This window comes from Drosophila gunungcola, unplaced genomic scaffold (genome assembly GCF_025200985.1).
Source record: "Drosophila gunungcola strain Sukarami unplaced genomic scaffold, Dgunungcola_SK_2 000001F, whole genome shotgun sequence".
In the NCBI taxonomy this organism is placed as follows: domain Eukaryota; kingdom Metazoa; phylum Arthropoda; class Insecta; order Diptera; family Drosophilidae; genus Drosophila; species Drosophila gunungcola.
This window is the reverse complement of record NW_026453197.1, coordinates 9,780,987-9,804,531: the sequence shown is the minus strand read 5'-3', so window position 1 is coordinate 9,804,531 and position 23,545 is coordinate 9,780,987. Positions and strand designations below refer to the sequence as shown.

At 37.7% G+C, this 23,545-nt stretch overlaps 1 protein-coding gene across 6 annotated transcripts in view; it reads right to left on the bottom strand.

Moving 5' to 3' along the window:
- Positions 1–23,545, bottom strand: part of LOC128262244 (uncharacterized) — a 36,295-nt gene that overhangs the window by 1,317 nt on the left and 11,433 nt on the right. For all 6 annotated transcript variants that reach the window (XM_052996392.1, XM_052996393.1, XM_052996394.1 and 3 more), the window contains exons 3-5: positions 12,408–12,616; positions 8,866–9,001; positions 31–293 (exon numbers count right to left, since the gene is read on the bottom strand). In XM_052996392.1, coding sequence (XP_052852352.1) covers positions 31–293; positions 8,866–9,001; positions 12,408–12,616 — 608 coding nt within the window. The remainder of the gene's footprint in view (positions 1–30; positions 294–8,865; positions 9,002–12,407; positions 12,617–23,545) is intronic.

The following is a 23,545-nucleotide window of genomic DNA, read 5'->3' as shown; positions in this document are numbered from 1 at the left end:
TTTTCAATTATATTTCTTCTTGCAACCCACCTTCAACTTCATGTCGCCGTGCTTGAAGTGGTAAGCCCTCACCCGGAACTCCAATCCCAGGCGGGCCATCTCCAGTCCATCCCGATTAACCACCACCTTGTCAAACTGCCGCAGGTGGGTCTTCTGCACTGGCTCCCCGTTAATTAGCCAGCTTAGGTGACAGACGGGCTTGGACGGCGACGAGGTGCAATTCACCCGGACGGTGTCTCCAATTTGGTAGCGCGGCTGCCCACCGGTTATCTTCGGTCCGTGGTTGGGAGTTACTGAAAGGGATAATAACAATTTCATAAATAGTTGAAGGATATAAACTGTTAAAAAAAAATGTTTAATAAAAAACATTTTTTTTTTAAATTTAAAATTTCAGATCTTTTTAATTTTTTCCCCATTTATTCTTACTTGAATGCATTCCCAGGCTTACCAGCTATTTCTTTATCTATTGGCTAAAATGTAAGTCCAATAAATACAAGGTTTTTTTAGCCCCATTCAGAAAATCATATAACATTCCGACATTTATGACTGTTTTGGACCAGCAAAGTTTTGTTGCAATTCAATTAAGTTTCCCTGAAATCCTCTCATTCCCCTGCTTACTTAGAGGAGCCATAGCTTTAGCCATTCCCTCATTTGTAGTCTCACCCGAGCTTAGTTATTTAATTTTAATGAGCCGGGGAAATTGAATATTTCCTAGAAGAGAACTAGCTGGCCATTTTGTGCCACGCTCTCTACTCTGTTTTATTATTTTATATGCAGCTTCGCTTATTTGGCCCACTGCCCCATAAGTAAAACAAGAAATGTGCGGGGGAAAGGCAGTTTCCTCATGAAGGCTGGCCAAGCATTTCCAAGATTTATGTGGAGATTTTCGCCAGGCGGTGGGTGGATGTGAAAATGGGGGCAGAAGGTGAAGCACAGAATACAAGGAATTGAGAGAAAAAACTTTCGTTTTGGGCATACGAAATGATTATTCAAAGTTTATTTGGCCATGTGAGCGTGGGTTTGTCCTGCAATGCTCTTCTCTGTGGGTGTATTTCTTTTAGCACATGTAAACGTAATTGTGAGTGTGGGCTTCTTTGGATGGGTGGGTTTTTGGGGGATAGACACTGGAGGGCATCTGGTCATCACCCATTACCAACGCCATTGGGTAAACTCCAAGAAGAACTATGATAATATATAAATCTTTTAAAGGTATAAGAAGCAGAAAAAAGTCAGATTAGCTTAAAAATATTTGTTTTGTTAAATTACAACGTATAATATTTAATTTAGGCTAATAAATTGTACAAACTACATTTATCAACACGCCTGCAATAATTAATTGTAAGCTGAAAAACATTTATTTTTCTTCAAGCTAAAGTTTAAATTAAATTAAAATAAAAAGTTAAATTAAATTATTCATTTTATTTGCATTCAAATAATTGTGGATTTCACCAAAGTTATATATTTTTTTCTTAGCCAATGCAATTATAAAATAAATAGAATAACTTTCTGAAAATATTAAAGCTTGTTCTCCCTTTTCTTACATCGCTATTGTTTTCAATGGCTACCTCCTTCATCGTTTTATCCTTCTCCACAAAACGTGTACAGAAATAAAAACCAAGTCAAGTGGGAACAGGACCAGAATCAGGACTCCTCCTCAGGCGCTGCCCATGTCCCCTATATCTCCTACCCTCCACCATTCTCATCTCAGTCGAGTGTTTTCTGTATGCATTAAAAATATTCGTTCTTGCCAAAACCGAGAAAAATTGAAAAGGGAAATCTTCTTTCTCATAACATTGCGGCTTCTGTGTAGGTGAGTGTGCCATAAAATAAAATTAATTTTTAATGGTTTTCAAAAAATTAATTTTCCTTAGAAGTCGTTGTGTGTTTTTGTTGTGGCTTTTGGTCAGTTCGGATGTGGATTCAGTAAAATCCAGATTTTGCACTCGGAAAAAATTTTTGAATATGAAAATCAAAAACTAAAATCTTCATGATTTATTTTGGAAGTTTGTTGATTTTTAAACTAAACGATATTTGTATAGAAAAACTGAGTAGAACCTACAAACTTGAGTATAATATTTTTGAAAGATATATATTTTTTGGCTGAGTGTAAGAGTCCTGGGCAGGTTGCCCTTTTCCGGGATTGCATATTTCTCTTCCGTTTGCTTATTTGTAATTTATAAAGTGAAGTTTACTTTGCTTTGGTTCTCGTCTCTCTCATATAAACATAATTTACTCCATGCAATTGACTTTCTGGGTGGAAAGGAGTTAAAGATGGAAGAGAGGGTCACACAAAGGCCAATCATGGCGCAATCTAAAAATTCAACTTGGAGAAATGCATTTTTGATAAACGCATTTGTAGAGATTGAAAAGATGATTTCTTGTGTTCGCTTTGTTGCTATTCTAAATTTCATTTGTTCAAACAAACCTCAAACAATTCTCCGAATGTGTTGCTAAAAATAGAATCTGCAGATAAGATCAATTAAAAAAGTAATTATCAAATTAATATTGTTTTAAAAATAAAGATACATCTTTAGAATAACAAAACGCATAAGAAACTATTACGCTATTAAAATGTTAAAGTTTTATGGTATCATATCCTCTTAAACGTTCTTTGCTTGTCAAAAGAAAAATTAATGGACGACCAAATAAATTTAACTTTATCTGGGCCCGATATTTATTGCCCCGAAATACATTTCCTGCTAAGACCCAAAGTCTTTGGCTTAACCCCCTGCTCACCTGCTTGGATTGGGGTTATGTTCGGATAATTGTTTATATATATTAGGTGAGCATTTTTTAAGTCAACGCCATATTGTCGCACTTAAATTTTATATTGCGGCATAAATCTAGTGAGAGAAAACCAGACAAGGGAAGGGGCTCATGGAGCAAAAGGGACACGTATGTCTGTATGAGTTGGCAATTTATTTTGGCCAGACTTAGCACGCAACGATAGAGGACACACAAAAGAAGGAGGGACAACAGGGTCTGAATCGAGCCAGATGAGGGGAATAATGTGGAGATGGGGAGAAAAACCCGCAGGTTACAGGACCTGCAATAAGCCGAAAACTAAAAGCAAAAAGGGAAATGGCCAAATGTCGAATAGCCACATGCTTCAAGTATATTTTCGGCATTTTCCTATGACTAAGCAGTTTCTGTTGCCGAAAAGAGTGGGCGGTGGCGAAAAATGAAGGAGAGGACACCTTTTGTGCAGTAGCCAGAAAATAAAAAAAAAACAAGTAAAAAAATGTCTGAAGCACTTTCCAGCAGCAACAATAAGTACCTAGAATAGTAACAAAAAATAGACGCAGGTTACAACAAGAGAGGACTCTAGATTTAGAATCTCAAAACGGATATACCCTACATATATAGTATATTTGAAAATATATTTTTAAGAAACAATTTTTTAAACATTTTACAGAAAATTACCAGCTTGCTTAAAATGAAGACATTTTTGATATCTCACATGGTATATAGAATAAAGAACGCATTGAATGTGATGAATATTTTTTTAAAATTCATCGCCTTCTTATCGAGTCCATAGCAAACTATGTGCAAGAGTATGCACACTCCGAACATACACAGTGAACATATAGTTTACCCCATGCAAGGTATGTATATTCAAAACAACTACAGTAAGCACTGAAAGTGGGCGTCTGTCTATCTAGGTTTTTTTCGAGTCTTTCCTACTCAGTTGGTGGTCTTCTTTTAATACGCTGCGGTATATTTTTTGTTGCCACCCAACCGTCCCCCCAAAAGCGCCTTCCCTTCATCGCTCGAAGCGCATTTTGCAGCTTCTTCTGAGCAGGTGATAAGCCAGGTCAGGTGGCTGGGATTTTGGCAATGAGGCTGATGGGGGGTGGTATGTGGCAGCATCCTTAGGCATTCACCTGTTCTATTTGCAAAGGGCCTATAGCTATCGGGGGTGTGTGTCGGAGTGTGGGTTATGCACATGTTGGGCTCTTTGCTTAAATGTTTTTTCCACCTCCCTTATTTCTTTAGTATTTCTTTGTCTTTCTCTAAAATATTTTAATAAATATTTTCAGACATAATTTACACTTCGTTATACGAAATTTATTCAATTCAATTGCTGGTGACAGTGGTCTGGTATAAGAGAAAATGTTAATATATGCAATAAAATTATGTAAAGTAGCCATTTGAGTGCAAGAGATATTCGGGAGTTTCTTATTTTTCTACCTTGGTCTTTAAGACTCCCTTCTTAAATTTTGAAGTGTTTTTTCTCAACCATAGTCAAACCTGAACAGAAAATACTAAATATTGAAATACGAAACTACATTGAAGAAACACATTAAACTGTGATAAATAGAAAGAGTATGATAAAGTGTAAATTCGCGACAGTTTCCCTCAGCAGTGGTGAACTCAAAAACAGCTCCAGTTGCCATTCGACTTCTCCGTTTCACCTCCCATGTCCCAGTAACTTTATGCTCCGTTTCTCTCCGACCATTCCCATCCCCTTGGAGTCTCCTTACCCCCTGACATTCCCCGTTTGTTATCCTTAATTTTGCATATGGCAACGATTTTTAATGCACGATACGAGTCCTTTCCCCTTTGCCTTCGGATCTTTCGGTTCAGTTGCGGCATGTTTGAGTTAAGACAACATTACAGTTACCGTTATTTCCGCGGCCCTTCCGCGGTATCCTCATCTGCATCGGATTCTCCACTGCCACAATATGCGTGTGTGCTTGTGTATACAGAGCGAAAATTATTCGAACTGATCTTAAATCAGATCCCTAACTGGCAAAAATCATTGTATAAATCATACTGAAGGGCTATTTTAAAAATTACTTCCTGTGTTAAAAAAAAAAAACAATGAAAACAACGTTTTAGAAAACAGAAGGAAAGGAGCTGCTAAAGTATAAAAAAAATTGGATTCTTTAGCTACTGCCTTTTACTTACACAATGTTTGCATGAATATGTAATTTTTTTATTTATTTTCCGTATTCTATAAGCTTTAATAACTTGCTAAAGCAACCCGATTTCGCCCAGTGTATCTGCTGCGAATCGCGCGTTGTTTTATAATTAATGAGCACGCAAGGCTCTCAACGCTTGGCACATGTCCTGCTCTCTCTCTCTCTCTCTCTCCGCCCGATTTTCTGGGTGTCTCTGCGGGTCCTCATCCTGTTCCTGAATTTATGGTTAAGTGCACTTTAAAGGACAAACACATATATAACTCAGTTTTCCCGCTGAGTTTCTTCTCCACCTATCTCTTTTTTATTTATTTTTTTTTCACCATCATTTTCTCGGACACACTCATATACACAGACGTATAATGTGATCGCTTATCGATTTTACAATATAAAAAAGCAATTGCCTGCATAAAGGTCCTGAAACAGGACCCCTCACTAACAATCGCAGGCAACCTCCCACTGGCAAGCAAAGTTAAATGTGATTTTTATGAGCTATGAGCGAAGTTTGGTGCCGGCGAAGGCTGGGGGCGGCATTTTGCCATAATATTTATTGTTGCTCCTTGGCCTGGTCACACTAATGAGCTGTAAATTATCCAAAACGAGGCCAAAGGCAAGGCGCTCATTAAAGCTTAGTGCTTCCAATCGGGGGCACACTTTAACACAGTTTGAAAGTGAAATAACCTAGTTCTTAGAAGTATGCTGGGACTTAAAAACTAAGCCCACTAATAATACTTAAATAATAAATCCAAATACTTTCAAATTAAAACACCCAATTATTTACATTGGGTGTATTTTAACATAATAAAATGCTTATATGGGTAGTAAAGTTAAGTATTACAGATTTCTAAACAAAATTTTAAAATAAATCAAAGCCCGTAGTTCAAGACCGCGAAAATCCATACTTCAAGTCATTTCGTCATCCGAAATGTTGCCGCTGACATTTTACGATCGCTAAATCAACATTGGCAAACTCCCATTGGGAACAATCGGCTTTCACTAGAGCACATTTTATGGTTCACTTGCATTAGCAGGTCGAAGGTCCCAGTCCCCAAACTCTTACGAGAACCCTCTATCCTCTTTCTCTGACACTGCTGACACAGTTGTTGATTATGAGGTTTCTGGCTACTCCACTCGGCTACCATCTTTCCACTTCTTGCTGCGACTTGCAATGCCCACAGTTGGTTTAGATAACAGATAATACTCTACTGTACAACAAAATCACACATTCGAGTGTGGTTTCTCGTATTTATGAAACGCTAAAAGAAGGCTTTTTAGTTTAAAACATATCATGAAGAAATCGACTTTAGTTGAGTATCAAAGAAAGATAATATATATTTTAAAAACAACACTATCTGTTATGGTTTCTAAATAGAAATCATGAATTGATCAATAAAAATAAGAGGGTGGTACTTCGTTTCAGATATTAGATAACCGGGATCTTCGAATATCCAATGACCACTGTAGCTTCCAAATGCTTGTCCTTTCATTCCCTTTTTTCCCCAAACTTTTTCTGGTTTTTTCTTTGCGACTTTGGTTCGAATATCGTTCAATTTGACTGCCCAGACACATTGTTTAATATGCAAAACCATTTCCCATTTCCCCGACATTCCAATGCGTCTTCGGGCAAAAGGGGCTGAAGTGGGCGGGATCGGGGGATGGGAGTGAGCTGAGGGAATGGCCAAAAGGAAAATCAGCATGAAATGTGCTTAGTGCGTGGGTGAGGGGCGTGGCCGCCTTTCTTGGCGATGTCCTGCTCCTTGTTGCCATAAGTTAATGCAGGTTTCTGTCCCGGGGCCTGCGGCTTCCACTGATGATGTCGGTGGTTCGATTTGCCCCTGTGGTTCTTCGTTGTTCCCAGGGGGGATTCCCCTGCTTGGCGACTGCTGCTGGTGCTGCACATATTGATAACCGCTTGATTCTTTTATGAGTTTATAAATTTGTGATTAACTTCAGGCGCAATCCGAAAAATTGATTGGGTTTCGTGAAACTTGAAATTTGGATGTTGTAGAAAAGTAAGGAGCGAGGGCTTTGAGAAAGTAGTAAACTTTTTACACATGGAAAAAACTGATCTAAAATTTATTTCATATTTGTTTTTTGCTCAAGAAATAAAAAAGTTGGTTTTGGTTTGGCTTAACATATTTTAATGTTCCTGATTTATTTTTTACACAATAATACAATTTAAAAAGCTATTTTTATATGCTAAGGGTATCTGGGAATGCCTAAAACCGTCTTTTTCAGAAGCTATTTTCCAACGAACGCTCCCCAGATTTATGTAAATGGTGAGAGGACAAACGATATTTTTTGCATCACCAGATGGCGCCATTGTCTTAGCCCAGTTTTTTTCCACTTGAAAGTCGGACATGAAAACATAATTTTACTTCAAAATTGCAATGACAGTGGCAGCCGGGCCACGCCCACCTTAGCCGACGACTACGCCCCTTCACTGTACACATATGTGCGCCTTTTGTTGGCAACGCAGCGCAGCGCAGACGTCGACTGCGAAAATTCCATTTCAATTGTTTGCTTAGATTATGCAGTTGTATTAAGAGTGGGGTGGCACACAGAACAGAAGGAGTACAATGTAGAGTCTCCGGTTGCCAAGGCGAAACGCAAAGAAAGGCGAAAAAATCCGAGCGGAGGATGAAATCCTTTAAAAAGCAGCGAACAAGTGGAAAGCGAGCGAGTTTACAAGGAGCCAGGGAGTTAAGACGACTCGACAATGCCATTTGCAACGCATTGCCATGTAGCATGAATTCCATTTACGAACTGCGACTGAAACTGGAGATTGGAGACTGGCGACTGGCGACCGGAGACCGGAGACCGGAGACCAGCAACCTCGACCAGGTGGTCCCCGTGAAAGAGCCCCACAGCAAACACCATCAGGATATGCACCACCTGCGGAAAGCGGGCGCCTTAAATTGTCGCCCGCCTTCAGTTGCAGCCGAGTAAAGAGCAAGGAAACTCAAGGAATTTCATTTCATTAAGATGATTAATGTGGTCTCAAGAGTGTGGCATTAAAACCGAGAAAATTTAATATTTGAAGAATTTACTCCGAAATACAAGTCTATTGAAACTTTTTTGGTGCATGTTTTCAAATCAATGAATATAACCCTCTCTAAAAAAAGTAGGCTATACATACTTGTTGTTTTTAGCAGTTAAAAAGAACTACCATTAAACGTACTTACAAAATTGTGTTTCGAGATTTTTTTTTAAATAGTAAAATTAAAAAAAATAATCTGTGCTTTTGACATTCGAAATAAAGAATTATATAGCAATAATGAATTTCAATGCCATTTATTAATGCGAGCTTCTGTATAAGTCCATTTTTTTCAATTTAAAAGTTTAAAGTATATTTTCAATTTCACCCACCTTTAAGGACCCCCAAATGTTCGTTTCAATTTAAAGATATATCCCTCTTGTCACTCTGTAGGCCACCTTAGTATGCCATTCTCCGCACGAAAAGGGGAATCCTCATATAGCACGTGTTTTTGTATGAAGGGAAACCCATCAAAGATTCCTCGACAGAGAGCTGACAACCTGCATGCAATTTACATTCAGCAACCTCAGATTTCAGATGCCGTGCATGCGTTCTTAAATGGTTTCGCCTGGAATCGAGTTTTTCAGCCCGGTGACAGGATCCGGAGTCCTTGGCTGTTATCCTTTAACTTGCCGCTGTCAATCCCCTTCGGCTGCCTTTTGGCTCCACTTTTTATCCACTCCCAGCAATTATGTTGCACATTCCGGTTGCTGAGTTCTGCATTCGGGCTCCAGCAACTTCAGATGCCCCATCACTTGCCACTGTCATTCACAACATTGTTGGCTGCCCGGCACTATTAGCATTTTAATTAAATTTTCTGCTGTCGCCTGTTGTCCAAGTGCCTCGCTTTCAGTATACGTCCCTCACTCAGCCCACATTTATCCTTCGCCCTTATGTTAAACTCACCCACAACGGTCATGGTCTCCGATTCGGATACGGTGTTGAATGCGGGCGCCTCGCCGGACACCTCGCACCGATATACTCCGGAACTTTGCAAAGTAACGCGGCGCAGGAGGATCTGGGTGTCCGAGGAGTTACGCAGCTGTGGACGAAAAATAATAAGGTATTATTGAGTGTTTTATTGCCATTTTACAGAAATATGTGGGAAATCAGTTATACTGGTTGTGAAAACATTAAGTCATAGTAAACATAACTATTTGTTGATTTTATACTTAAAGGACAAACAAAAACAAGAAAAACAACTAAATAAATAAATATATAAGTGGACTTTGTCCCACAGCAGTTTATGTAAGGAGTAAAGTAAAGTAAAAAAAATTTGGGATGGGTAAGTCAGGCATTTTCTTAACTTAAATTAATTTAACAATGTTTGTCACTTTTAATGATTTATTAAACTTAAAATGTATACAAATTAACAAATGTCGATATGCTCTAATTCAAAATTTTAGTTGGAAACAATGCTTAATTTATAATTTAAATTAAATAAGCATTTTAAAATATCCCGCATTTCTCTCTCTTCTTTTAAGACTAAAAAAATTAAGCAAGATAAATTGCGTGGCAATGAATCGACATAAAATCAAAGGCAATTAGAGTTGAAGATTTTTCTATGGATGATTTTTAACATTTACAAATTCAACGCAAAATGAAGATTGATGATGGGAAAGGCAGTTTATTATTAGTTTAGCCACACTGTAGGCGGAAAATGTAATTTTCTCAAGGGTGTGCGACCAGGAGAAACGAGAAAAAGGAAAGCAAAAGTCATAAACCAAAAAGTCGTAAGAGCCGGAACCGAAAAAGCAAACAAGCAAATGAAAATGAAATATCTAGAAACAATCGCAACAGAGTCTGAATAAAAGATGGAAGATACGCATGTGAGGGCGGTATGTTGTAAAAGTCACTCGTATAGTTTTCCCTCTTTTCATTTTCCCTGGGCAACAATTGCAGTCAAGTCAAGTCCTTTAAGTTGCACTTTTATTATCGCACAACGCACAAACACACACACACACACACACACACACGCACACGCACACACATGCGGTGAGAAAGTTTCATTTGATTCGAGCAAATTTTTATGAAAATTCTTTGCTCTCGCTTTGTACTTTCCTCTGGCCACATTTCACCCACTCCCTTTCTCCGGCGTAAACAATCACAAAAGTCACGTTCAACATTATTTTTGGTTTGTTGCTTGTTTTCGGCTGTCGTCTCCCCCTTAACCCTTGGCTGCCTCTGCGGTCCTTTACAATGACTGTGGACTGGCTTTTGTTTGTTGCCTTCTTGGCAGTACTTAAGCCGATTCTTCTTCTCATTCTGCAGCTGCGTCCTCGTCTTTTTGCCAATTCTTTCGGCACGCTCAAGTTGTCAGCACCCCTCCTAAAAATTTAGCTGAGGGGGTCGTTTTTACTGGGCTGCAAGGCGGGTTAAAGAAAGCTGTGGCTAGAATGGTTGTGCTCGCCAAAAAACCAAATCTAACCGCAATTCAAATTGCAGTCTCCCTTTATTGCTTTCTCGTTGCCGCCTTAACCCCCTACTGCCCGAAACATGCGCGGCCATTTCGCTCATGACTGCAGATTGAAGTTCTTATTTGTAATTCCAAATTTGGTTTGGCTTGAAAGAATCAGCGCTTTAACCTTGTTTATCTTGCTGTGATTGCAGTGGCCAAAAAGTAAAAGGGAGCCACATTCCACAGAAGAACAACGGATAACAAAGGTCGTCAACAATGAAGAAACATTCCATTGAAGCTATGCCTTCAGGTTTAAAGTGACTTTAAAAAGGCTTTAAAAACTCATAGTTTCTACTACAAATAATGATAATTAGAATCTCGCATTAAGAAACGGTCTGCAACCAAAATTCCTCAATTAAATTAAGTAATTTCCTTTTCAGTGCAACTTGCAAACCTCTCATGAATTTATTCCCACTTTATCATGCTTTCCCCAGCCATACCACACATCTGTAACCCCCGAAGAGCCCGTCTTTTGTTCTAATTATTTCCCTCCCCTCAACTCGGCCTTCAACCCTTTTCGAGAGGGCGGCATCGAAATGCAGACATTGAAACCAAACGAAAATTATGCCGCATTACGCATTATGCTTCCACTTAAGAAGCCTCCTTTAGCCAGAGTTTTTCTTTCCACTTGCTACCCCATTTCCTTGGCTTTTCCTGCTTTTTCCCTTTCCAGCCGCTTGGCCACACGCACACAGGCCATAAAACACGCTGGCACATTGCTCATACGCCACGTTAGCCCCGACAATTGACGGGATTTACTTTGCTTAGCACGAAGAGAAAAAATGATTTTTTTTGAATAAAATTTACAATTTGCAATAACTTAAAAGTATACTGTTTAAAAAAATTAAAACACGAAATTAATTTTTAAAATGTTGATAAAGTTCTAATAATTGGAAATAGTAACATTTTTTTTAACTTAAAATAAGTGTTGATTTGTTTGACTTTAGCCAGAAAAATAGTAATTTTTCCACCGTGCAGGACTAACTTTGCCTGGCTTTGCTTTGACTGCCCACCGTACAAAGTAGACGCACTTAAGTGCTTTTGGCAAATTATTATTATTAGAGCGGCTCGAAGAAAGGAGGGCAAGCAGAGGGATATCAACTTAGTCTGGGATATTGACAGCTTTAAGTGATTTCCGTTAACCTTTTCGATCGCCAAGCAAGCAAACCAACACGTGACCTTAGCTAAATCAGAGGGGAAGAGCAAATGCAGGGCTGGCGGGCGGTGCGGAAAAACAACTTACACAGGACACACATTTTTATGGGCAACAAAGGGAGGTTACATCCACATTAAATTAAAGTTAAATGGCAAAACTACGTGGCAGCAATTTTCATTCCAGCGACGACGTAATCAGCAACAAGCTAAGTTAAAAGAGGATGAGTGGAACTGTGGTAAAAGAGCACTAAGGGTTTCCTTCGCCTTTGTGGCAATTACATGTTTTAAAATAATCATTATGATCGGGTCGTAACACTAAATCCAAAGCAACATCCCCCACTAACCATGCAATCAGCACCATAAATTGTAATAAAATTCTAAATTAAATTTTGTGCTTCCTTCTCCTTTTTTTTTGAGTAAGCAACACCTGTTGCGGTTTTTAAATAACACTGAGAAAAATAATTTAACATATTCGGTTATTATATAATGTTGAGAGCTTAGTGTTTATATTTGGACTTGGAAGATAATTTAATAATAACAATTGGATATACCAAAAAAAGGTAATTAGATGAAATTTTCTTTGTCAGTTTCGTTTCGCCGACCGTAATTTTTTTTTTTAAATTGGCTACACTAACACAACATTGAGAAAGTAAATAAAGTAGGACAGCAATTTAATTTTAGGCAATAAAGTTTATTGAATAAACTGAAATGGAGCCTAGGCACACATTTCTAAAAATTACTTAGATTTGAATTACTTATAGTTCCTAAATTTTAGAAGCGATTTATAAGTTTTTTTAATTTTTATTATTTAAATAACCCATTTTGGGGCACTTACATCGATGTTGACGCCCGGCAGTGGGAACACCTCTCCGGGGGGCTTGTTGCGTGGCAGATAGCGGTAGATCTCGTTGCCGTCCTTATACCATTTCACCGAGTACAAGGACTCCCCGTCGAGGGCGTAACGACAGCCCAGGGTGGCGCTCTTCAGGCGCATTATGTGATTGGGTATCTTCACCTCGGTCATTGTCAGCGAACTGGTAATGTCTGCAATTAGCGTGGGAAAAGAAACAGAAAGGGTTGTTAGTGTGGCGAAATTATTTTTAATGGAATCCCCTTGGCAATGCCATTCCCATTTCCATTCCCATTGCAACAGCCGCAAAGTTAACCCTTAATTCGTATGCCCTAAGCCACATTCATATTTCAGCTGTTATGATTCCAGATGGTCATATTTTCCCACCCAAATGGCCAGAAAGCAAACACAAAAAGCCTTTTCGGCCATGTCACATGAATTTTGACTTGTCCTGCTGGACTCCGGCTTTTAGATCCCGGGAAATCCAGTGCACGTCACTGCAGTCCACAATTCACGTGTAAGGCGAAACAAAAACACATGCGCAAAAAACTCAAAGTTTTGAGGAAAAAACATTAGGCTCAACCAGGTGACTTGTTGATACTCTGGCAATACCCTTTACTTCCATATGCATTAAATACTTTGATTGTCTGTTGGAAACTTTTTTTCCATTCTGCTTTAAATATGAAAGTAATTGTCATATTCAGTTTCATTAAGATAATGATTATAATGATTAGGGTTTTACACTAGCGTTCTACTTAAAATTCTATGAATATGTGGTTGAAATAAATGGTGAAATCCTCTTGATTACAAAATGAAGTCTTAATAATGTTTTTCAATTATTTGCTTCAACATTGAATTTAATTATTTAAATTATTTATTTATGAATCAAGCTTATATATAAAATAAATCTCTCTTAAGGTTTCCCAGCACTATTTTTATGATTGCTTTAATGATTTCTATGCTGTTTAATAGATATTATACTTTCAAGACCATTTCCAACCCAAAAATTGGCATACCCCCGAAGGACATTTCGTACCCAAAACAGATCCCAAAAGCGTTTAAATCACAAACAGCAAAACCAGGCACATATCCCCATATTTGCCTTGCGCGACATTTTGGCGGGTTTTCGGCCAGTCCCAGGAGGAATAACGGTAACCGTAACAGTGGCCAGGACAGCAACCGTTATATTTGCACTGGTGTGGGTGGGGTTGCACCCACTTATTTAATATACCGCTACACTTTTCATTTTTCCAAACGTCAAACGTGAAAAAGTGAGTTCGTTTTGTGGGAAAGCGGGAAAAAACAAACACTCACGCACACGCCTACAGATATTCGCACTCACACAGACGACATCTCAGACGAATATGCATGTGTGTGAGTGTTTCGTATGTATGTATATATGTGTGTGGTGTAACGTGCAGCGCCGCCATTGAATTTATCACATTCACATGCAAATTGCGCCAAACGACCTTATTATGCAAATTGCCAACTGCAAATGGAGAACGAAATTGATTTTCCTGCATTTGCTGCTCCAACAACAACACGAATAAGGAAGCGAAGGGAAAGTAAAGTAAAGGAAAGGGACTCATGCACAAGGAACTAGAGGTACAGTGGTTACCTGATAAGGAAAATGAATTACTACACGGAAATGTGTAACTTACACGATCAGTTAAATTGGCGAATTTGAGAAACCAGTAAATGCAAATTTAAGGATGAAAATTTGTGGTTTTTTAGAAAATGTAACTGACGAATTTACACATTCAACTTTTGGGCTCTAATTCTTTAACCATTATACGAAAGTTAATCTGGAATCACCAAAAATAAGCATATGGTTCTGCACTCTAATTGTCTTTCTCTTCCGATAAAATATTATTTAATTGAAGTATTTATTTTTAGCACATAGGCATTTTCTTTTTTAAGAAAGATTTTTGTGACTTGCTTTTTTAATATTTTTTGCTTTATATATTTCCTAACAGGCTTATGATTTTACCATTGTGGAACCAGTGTTACATTTTCTTTTTGTTAGGAAGTGGCAGATTGGTGTTGCAGGTGCAGAGAGAGCATCTCCTGTTGTCTATAGCATCGTTCAACAGTTTTGCGACACTCAGCAAGCCACATTTATATGACAACTAGCAGCCGTGGTACCGCCAGCAAATAGACAGAGAACCTAGCCTTAAGTGGGGAAAGAAATGGGGCAGTGTGTGTGGTTTATACAGCGACAAATGGCGAATATATTGAGCTGTCACACGCCCAACTCAAAAACAGAAGCCGGAGGTCATGCACACACTGCCACAGTCGCATCTGAAATATTGAACAATGTGCACACAAATAAAGAACTTAGTAGTAACATCGAACAAATTAAAAGTTCAACATTTCTATACCAAATGTAGTTGTTAAAATATATTTGCAAGGGATGGTACACTGTGGCCTATGTGTAATACATAAAAAATGTAAAATAGTGTTTAAGCTTATAAAAATTGGCGGATAAAACAACACTCAATATTCAATAAAAAAAATTGTTTCAGTATTAAAATCATTCATCTGAATCGATGTTACGGGGCGAATGAGTAATTGATCTAAAAATGAAACTCAGCTATATTAAATTATAAGCAACTAAACCAACTCAATGTAATTTTCAAATTTCGCTGTGTAATTAATTATTTTATTTTATAGAGTATGTTGTATGTTCTTGCTGAAATTAACTTTTAAAAGCCCAATGCTGATTCCGAACTAGCTGGAGTTTTTTCTCTAAGTGCATAGAGCAGGGCAGAAAGAGACAAAGGGAGGGTGAAAGGTAAAGAGAGCAGCGGATTCGCAATCGGAATCAAAATCGCAGTCGCGCCTTCAATAAAAAATACGTCGAATGCTTTCAGCGTGGTTTTATCCACGTGTGTTTGTGTGTGTCGATTGGCCTGTGTTAGTGTTTGCGTATGTGTGTGTGTGTTTGTCTGTCGGTGGCAGACAATCGGCATAAAAAAGAAGAAGAGACAGCGATGGCAGCCACAAAATGAGTTAGTTGTTTGCCTTTTTGCTGTTCCACAAACACACACAAAGGCACACATGCAGTCCGCTTTTTTGGGCTCGAATATTTTATAGCCCCAAATACGAATCAGCTGCAACAACACCAAACATCATGCATTATAAATTCATTTCCGTGTCGGCATATTTTTGTTGGCCCAACAGAAGAAAAAGGCAAACAAATGGAGTTGGTGGTGCAATAGAATGTGCTAATAAGCAAAGGATTTGTGTCAGTGTAAGGAGCCTGCCGTACACCTTTTTGTGTTTTAGAATACTTAAAAAAGGGTCAACGCCAATATAAAGATAAAATTGTGAAAAGGGAAAGGAGTTTTTTAATTCATAAATAAATGTTTAATTTTCTGTTAATAGTTTATTCTTTACTACTTTAAACCATTTGTTATAACCTACTTTACAAAATTTTTTGGAAAAGTTCTTTCTTTTCTGAATATTTAAACGACTTTTTACAGACTTTTTAGTTATAAGCCACGGGATTTTCTCCAGAATCAATAAACACTTTATTTACAATGGCTTAGTAAGAACTTAAATTTAAAACTTTCAAGAATACAAAATTCAATGTATAATCCTGCTAATTTAAGGCCACATGGCCCACGTCCTTTTAAGGGGACACTCCCCACGATTTTAGCGCCTTAATTGCAGTTGACTGGCATTTGACTTTGCAAATTGGCCTGGGACATTCCCTCCCCTCCCTCTAGCCATCTCTTCCTCTTGCGGCAGCAGGACTGACTGCGTAAATGGTGTGTGTCCCTTTTTCTACTGCAGAGTACAGAAACAACAACTGACTGCACATTAAAAATTAAAAAAGCCAACAAACAACTGAGGAACTTGAGACGAAGTGAAGTGACAGTGGCTTGCAGGGGATTTCTGCATAGGGGTTAAAAAAGGTGTTTATTCGGAAAAGGTTTTCTTTTCGTGTAGTGTAGAAAATGGTTTAAGGCGCAAAATAATTGGCCATATATTAGTAAACAAGTACGTTAAAAGTGCTCTTTATTTTTAAAAACTCCTTATAAAAGAATGTGTAATGTTATGATGGTTTATAATTCCTAACGTAACTAGGATACATTTATGTACAACTAACACACAATTTTATTATCCGAAGAGGTGTAATAATATGTATTTTTAAAGAAGCTTTTTTACTCTTATCCAGTAAAGGAATTTGTTGAAAAATGTTTTTAAGGATGTTTTGGTGTTTAACCCTTTTCTTACGCCACTGTGTGTGGAAAATTAAAGAAGAAACCCGTTCCGCTCAAAGTCAAAAGCCAAAAGCTAAAGCTAAAGTCGAACAAGAAGGAGGGAAAACAAGGGGAGTGCTGCAAAAGACCTTTGCCTACAACAACGAACAGCAGAAATGAGAAAAAGTTAAAAAAAAAGAAGCAAAGTAATTTCATGCATCGTTTACTTTTCATTCGGGTTTAATTTGTGCAACGCCCCCACAACATAACCCTCCTTTTCAGGGCTCCAGTTTCGCCATTCTCACCATATCACCATAAAGAGTTTCTTGATGGCACTTCTTCCCCTTTTTGGCGGAACGCCTGAAATTCGCCATTTAGACCTAATACTCAGCAGCCACTTCCAGTTCAACTGACAATTGAAAAAGCAAATAAAATGGCGGGTAAAAGGGGTAAGACAAATGCTAAGGAACCAGAAAAGTAACAGCCCTCAAAAATAAATACACTCGCACGGAACTGAAATTGACTCCAGCCAAACTTGGAGACAAATAAAATTAAATGAAGCGCAGTATTGTGTTTCATTTGTAGACCTTTTGCAAAGAAGTTGTTCTAAAACCATTCGGAAAATTTAACGACGATTAATGTGTTTGTTCTGGAAATATGTGTTAAAATATTTTTCGTTATATTGTTTTGTGTTAAGTATTCTCTAAAATTACAAATCTAAGATAGTATAACCTTTTAAAATGTATATTTAATTCATTTACATAACTAGAAGATTTTCATTACGTCTAGCAAATTATCTTTGTGCCTCATATTTCCCTGACTCCTTTCAACCATTTCGATGTCATTCCCACACGTTCAAAATAGACGACTTGTCCGCAGACAAAAATTGTTTCGACTTTAATGAAGTCAATTTTGGAAGTTGTTCGTGCCGCCCCACCATTCTTCTCATATAATTTCGGGACCCATCCTTTCGAAAATTCTCAACCCCCTTTTTGTAATTGAAATTTTTATAGTTGTCGCACAGTTTGCTATCTCGAGGAAATGAAAATGGGAGGAGGGCGGGTGAAAACTCGACTGGGACAAACTTTTATCAGCGCCTGGCGCATTCTTTAAAACAATTTCCAGTGTCTGCCTTCCCCACCCATATATCCCCGCCCCTTTCTCCCGAGAGCCGCAACAAATTAATCCCTTTATTTGCATAATTGGAAAACATCAACTGAAGCAGTCAAAAAATATTAAGAACTCCAAGTTGAATAGCCTGCGGACAAATGTCCCGAAAGAGGCGACAGAAAAGGATACACTACGGTAAATTAAATTGGAAAAGGAATGTGTGTCCCTTTTGCGCAAAAATAAGAAAAAAAAAGAACGTGCACCTCAAACAATCTCAAACAATTTGAATCTTAATAGAGGAGTAGAAGAAAATGTTTCTTGGAGTTTTAATTTAGTTTAAAAATATTTATTAGAAAGCCTATTTGTATTAATATATTTTCGTGGCATTCAACTTTTCTCTGAGTGCTTAGGCACGAACTGTCGCCACATTTTAATGTTGTTGGCGGCATCGCTGCCCTCGGGAGCTATTTAACATTTTTCCAACACTTTGATAATCGCACTTTGCGGGCAGATTAATTATTTACGAGCGGCGTGTCCTCTTCTACCTGAGTTCACTCGCATCGTTTAACCCGCAGACAGACGGAAGACAAGCGACAGCCGACGACAAAAGCCCAGAAGTTGCTGTTAAGTCTTGGTAATGCCTAAAGCCCCGGTCCCACACCAAATCCCCGAACCTCGAACGGCAGACCAAGTATATTTGTCGCCGGTCTTAAGAGATTGCGGCGCACAATTTCCGCGCCTGGTTTGGGGTCAGGTCGTCCCCCCATCCGCTTTCCCGGGAGATTTTCCGGGGCGGAATAGCAACCGCAAGACATCAAAGAGCGAACAACGACGACCAAAAGTCAACTCGAGTCAGGTGACGAATAAGAGATAAAGCAAAGGTAAACCACTCAAATATGAAATAAAGATGCTAAAATCAGAAAAAAGAGAAACAATGTTTTTTTTTAATTCTAAAAGAAAAAATATTTAAGAAAATACACTTTTTAATACAGGTTTCCTAATAAAACACAATATGTAATAATCTTAGCTATATACTATGATATGATATAGTCATTTCCTTCAGTGCACTTTCTGTGGTTGACGGCAGAAACGAGCAGTTGGTGACCTCGACAAATCCCCGGAGCTCACTTAGTTTTCCAATGGTAATACTTCAATTGTTACCCTGGCCTCGCACAAATTGAAAAGAAACAATGTGCGATAATGCAGGACCTAGATCATCTTTGCTTTTAATTAAAGAGGTGGCGGGCTTAACTTCTCCTTTTTATCCAGTATACAGGCGTCAAATTAATGCGCTAAATGCAATTTGCGGCGCTAAAAAGGCGGCTTAAGGCGATGCCAAGTGCCTGGTTCTTTGAGCCAACTAACAGCCAGGGCAACTTCGCCTGTTGGCCCGGCCCTTTGCCATATGAATTATGCAGTCAAGAAGAAAACGAGGGGACTTGGAAGTAACATGAGATGAAAATCGGCTTAAGCTCTTAACGATGAGAATACTGAAAAAGCCTAAACAAATTACAGACATGTTAGGCTTTAATGTGGTGATTATCATTATTATTCTTAATTTTATTCAAATCTATATTTTTATCTACGTTTTAGAGCCTTTTAAAGCAAAAAAATAGAATTACATCTCTGGGGTATGCAACGCGTGATGATTTATTCAAATAGCTGGACTATCATGTTCTTGCAAATACCACCACAAATCCTCCATTAGCTTACGTCCCACTTATTGCATCCTCTTTTCGTACTTCCTTCCACCGTACATTAATATTTGATTACCGTTCTCAATTCAAGTTCCTTTCGAAGTTTTCCAAAAAAATATATACGTATGCCTCGAGGCCAGGACCGAAAGTTGAGCTAAAAAATTGGCTCATAGACTGCCGTAGAATATGTGCCTAAATACATAGCAGAGAATTTAAAATAAAAGGCCATAAGCACGCTTCCTACCGAACAATTTTTTTTTACTTTACCTTCTCTCCGGGTTTTTTTTTGTATTTTTGACTGCTTCTGGCATAATTTGAGGAACTTCCTATTCAACTTTTGCTTTTTATTCAACCAGCCCCAGGGGATGGACACACACCTCAGAGGGGCGATGCAGGGGGCTGATATACATATATATATTTATAAAGACAACTTGGCCATGGCACATTACCATGCCGAGGGATATACGATGTCTTGGACCGACCGAGAGTATTATAAATAATTCAGTGGCCCGGCTCTAACCGGAGGCGCTTTAATGAGGCCAAAACGGACTTTGGCCATCACGAGTTTAAGCAATTTTCGTAGCCAGGTAAAGGTAGAGGAATTTATGAAAAACTTTCTCTTTTTTCTCAGCCTTTGCCTTATTTTCACTTGGAAAAATACAATCGAAAAAGATCGGTTGTAATGCAAGCCTTATTAATCAAAAGACTAAAATTATTTTTAAAAATTTTGTTCAAAATGTTTAATTTCCTATCATTTAAATTTTACTAATAATAAATATATACCTTGAATCTTAGACATAATATTGAATCAAAAAATATATATAACTGTAATACAATATAAATAAAACATACATTTTTTCCCTGAATGCAAAAAGAAATATGTTGACTCGGATTGCAGAGCGCCATGGAAAATCAACCGATAAAGGTAAATATACATGACATTTCCAAATGTGGGCGGAGATTGTCTGGGCCGGATGTTCGATTGGGAGTGGCAATGAGAAAAAGGGGAGGTAAGCAGCCGCGTTGGGGAAAATCAATTTCGCATAAAAAATTCAAGCAAAATTTTATGCCAACCTTTTTTTCTGCTGCTGTTTCTTCTAAAGCTCAAGTAAAAGTTATTGCCTACGAGTGTATTTGTGCACGTGTGTTTGTGTGGCGGCATATGAACTTAATGATTATGCAAATTGGCCTGTAAATCGATTGCCAATCGTCGGCATTGCCGATAATTGCCGTTAGTTTTTACCTCTGTCTTGATGACAACCAATGCAAAAAAAAAAAAAATCTGGTGGTTTTATATAGTTCCTCCTTATTTTAAAAAATATAAATTGGATTCTAAAACGATTATTTAAGTAAGCTTCCTAATACAGTTTCATTAGACATAAATAAATATTTTTAAAGCGCAAATAGAGTAAGTCCAAACAAACTATTCTTGTACTTTAGATTTTCTTACAAAGATTATACCGGAGCCCAATATAAAATATCTCAGGCCTTTTCCTCCTAATGCCCTTCAAGCTCGTCAACGCACTATAAAAATATCATTATCAATGGAAAAGTTTGCTTATCAAAAATGACTCCGACAACAGCAACAGGATAAAAAACAAGAAAGGCGGGGAATAAATGTGGCAAGAAATTTGCATATCCTACAAGACATGAGGCAGAAGCCAAAGACACGCGGCTGCCACTGTCGTTGAAGTTGAAAAATGAAAGGCCAGGCAAATTGAATTGCCAACTGGGCGTCTGGGTCCCCACTCCTTTTGATTTCCCATCGTCTCACAGAAAGCTTATCATTAAATTCAAATATCAATCAATTTATCATAAAAAGAAACGGAAGCGTCAACAAAGAAGCCAGTTGTAAAGGGGAAAAGAGGTTTTATGTGACTGCATCTGGCAGCAGGATGAAGAATATCAAACTAATGCAATTGGCAAAAAAAATTCAGAAAACGAGACATTCTGTAGGTCATTAGTTTTTGAATTTGAAGAGAAAATACTTTAAAGTGTGGCTTAATGATGGTCAACGAAAGGAATTACTCAAATAATAAAAAAATAATACGATTGCCTATGTAGTGCATACTTATAAAGATACAAATTTTGTTTTGAAATTATCGGCAAGAGAAAATAAGCTAAGTTAGGAAAACTTAGGGTCAGCATAATGAAGGCAGGGAATTTAAAATATGTGAGCTGTTCAAAATAATTTTCTTTGTATTTAAATGTTGAAAAACTTAAATTAAATTATAAAAAATATAATAATATAATAATAATATTGCTTATGTTTTCATTCTCGGCGATTTAGAATGTGAACCTTTAAAATCAAATGTTTTTCTTAATTTAAATGTTGAAATATTTAATTAAAGGCCAACAAGATTAGCTTTGACCAAGTGCAAAAATTGCTTTGTGTTCTCTAACCGCAAGGGAACTCCATTTCTAGAAGGCTTCTATTAACCAGTTGACACATGTGTCTTCGACTCCTTTTAAGCCCTTAAGTAAATTATTGCTAATGGCCCACACAAAAGGTCTGGCACAGGGATAGCGATTGGGACTCGCTCCCCAGCAATGTAATCACAACATTTGATTGATTGAAATCAATTTCCCATCAGAGACATCTGTGAGTTGTGTGTGCTTGATTTTTGGGGGGTGTTTGTGTTTATGCATATATTTGCTATCACTTGGTTACTTTCTTTGATAAGACACTGGAGAAAATAATCCGTTTTTTGGCTTTTACTAAGAATTTTTACTATTAATTCCATAAAAATATATATATTTGTTTTAAAAATGTATGGAACTCCAAAGTTGTTAAACAGTAAAAGCTTGTTGATTTGGTTTTAGAGGCAGACAAAAGCAACAACATTCAAAAATTTATAAGTGCTTAAAATATTTTTAAAAACATTTATTTTGTTTTTGCTTTGAAGTTGCGACTTTTAACCTAATTTTTTGTTGTGTATGGATAGGTGTCTGCATTAGATAGCGATACGCTTGAAATCAAACAAGGTGATTCACAGTCCCTCGATTTCTCCAATTCTTGGCTTCTCCTTGGAAGCTGCCATAGATGCCGAGTGCAGTCGAGCAACAAGCTCAAGTGGAGACGCGTCCTTATCCTCCGTTTACAGCCCCTTAAATTTCCAACTTTTTCTTTTTTTTCTCATATTTTATCTGGTACATCTTTGGGTTGGTGCTTTATTCCGCGAAATTAATTTCAAATGAGTGGCTGACTGTCGTTATATAGAGTCATATATGAATAATAAACGAAAATGCATTTGTCTGGAAATCTTTACTTCGCTCCAATTCCAATTTTCGCCCACAATGTTGGGTGAAAGGCAAACAGAGTAAAATACGTGGTTGGGATTTTTATAACCAAATCAGGACAAGACCTGCCACCCTGAGATACAGCTGCTTTTTGGCATTGCCTTTTATTGTTTTTTATGATCATTTGTATTCATCAATTTTGTATTGATTTGGCTGGGGGAGAGCTGAGGAAAAAGAAGCGTTTATATGCCATGGCAGCGAAAGGATAAACAAAACTTGGCAGAAGAAGCCAATGAATTCTGATGTTTGGTTGCCCGTTCCTCCCTTTTCTACGCTTTCTCCGCTCTCTCCGACTCTTGGCAATTCCGCACAGCATCTTACGAATTTATGAGCTATAAAAACATCTGCCCGAACGGACTTGCCCCTTCCCGTTTTCACCCCTCTTTATTTTCCCTGTGTGGTAAGGACAAACAAAAGTAAAGTGCTCCACTTTTTGATTACTTTTTGTTATTGTTTTTATGATTTTTGTTTCCTTAGCTTCGCTTTTATTTTACATTTTTATATTACTTCTTCCGGAGTTTTGTCCTTTCATTCCCAGCGTAATTTTAATTAGGCGCCAAATGCATAATAAAATAGATATTTGCTTTGACGTTTTTCGGGAAAGAGCATGTGTGGGTAGATTTCACAAACATATCTAGAAGTTGTTTAGGTTTTAAAAATAATTTTCCGCAAAAAAATGGTTTTATGGCTCATCGATGAGTTACAAACATGGCAATTTGGCTTTAAGTTTTAAAATGGCCATTATTGGCCAATAATTTCTTTTATTCCTTTTTATAAGTAAAGCATTATTTAAGCTTCTCATTGGCTT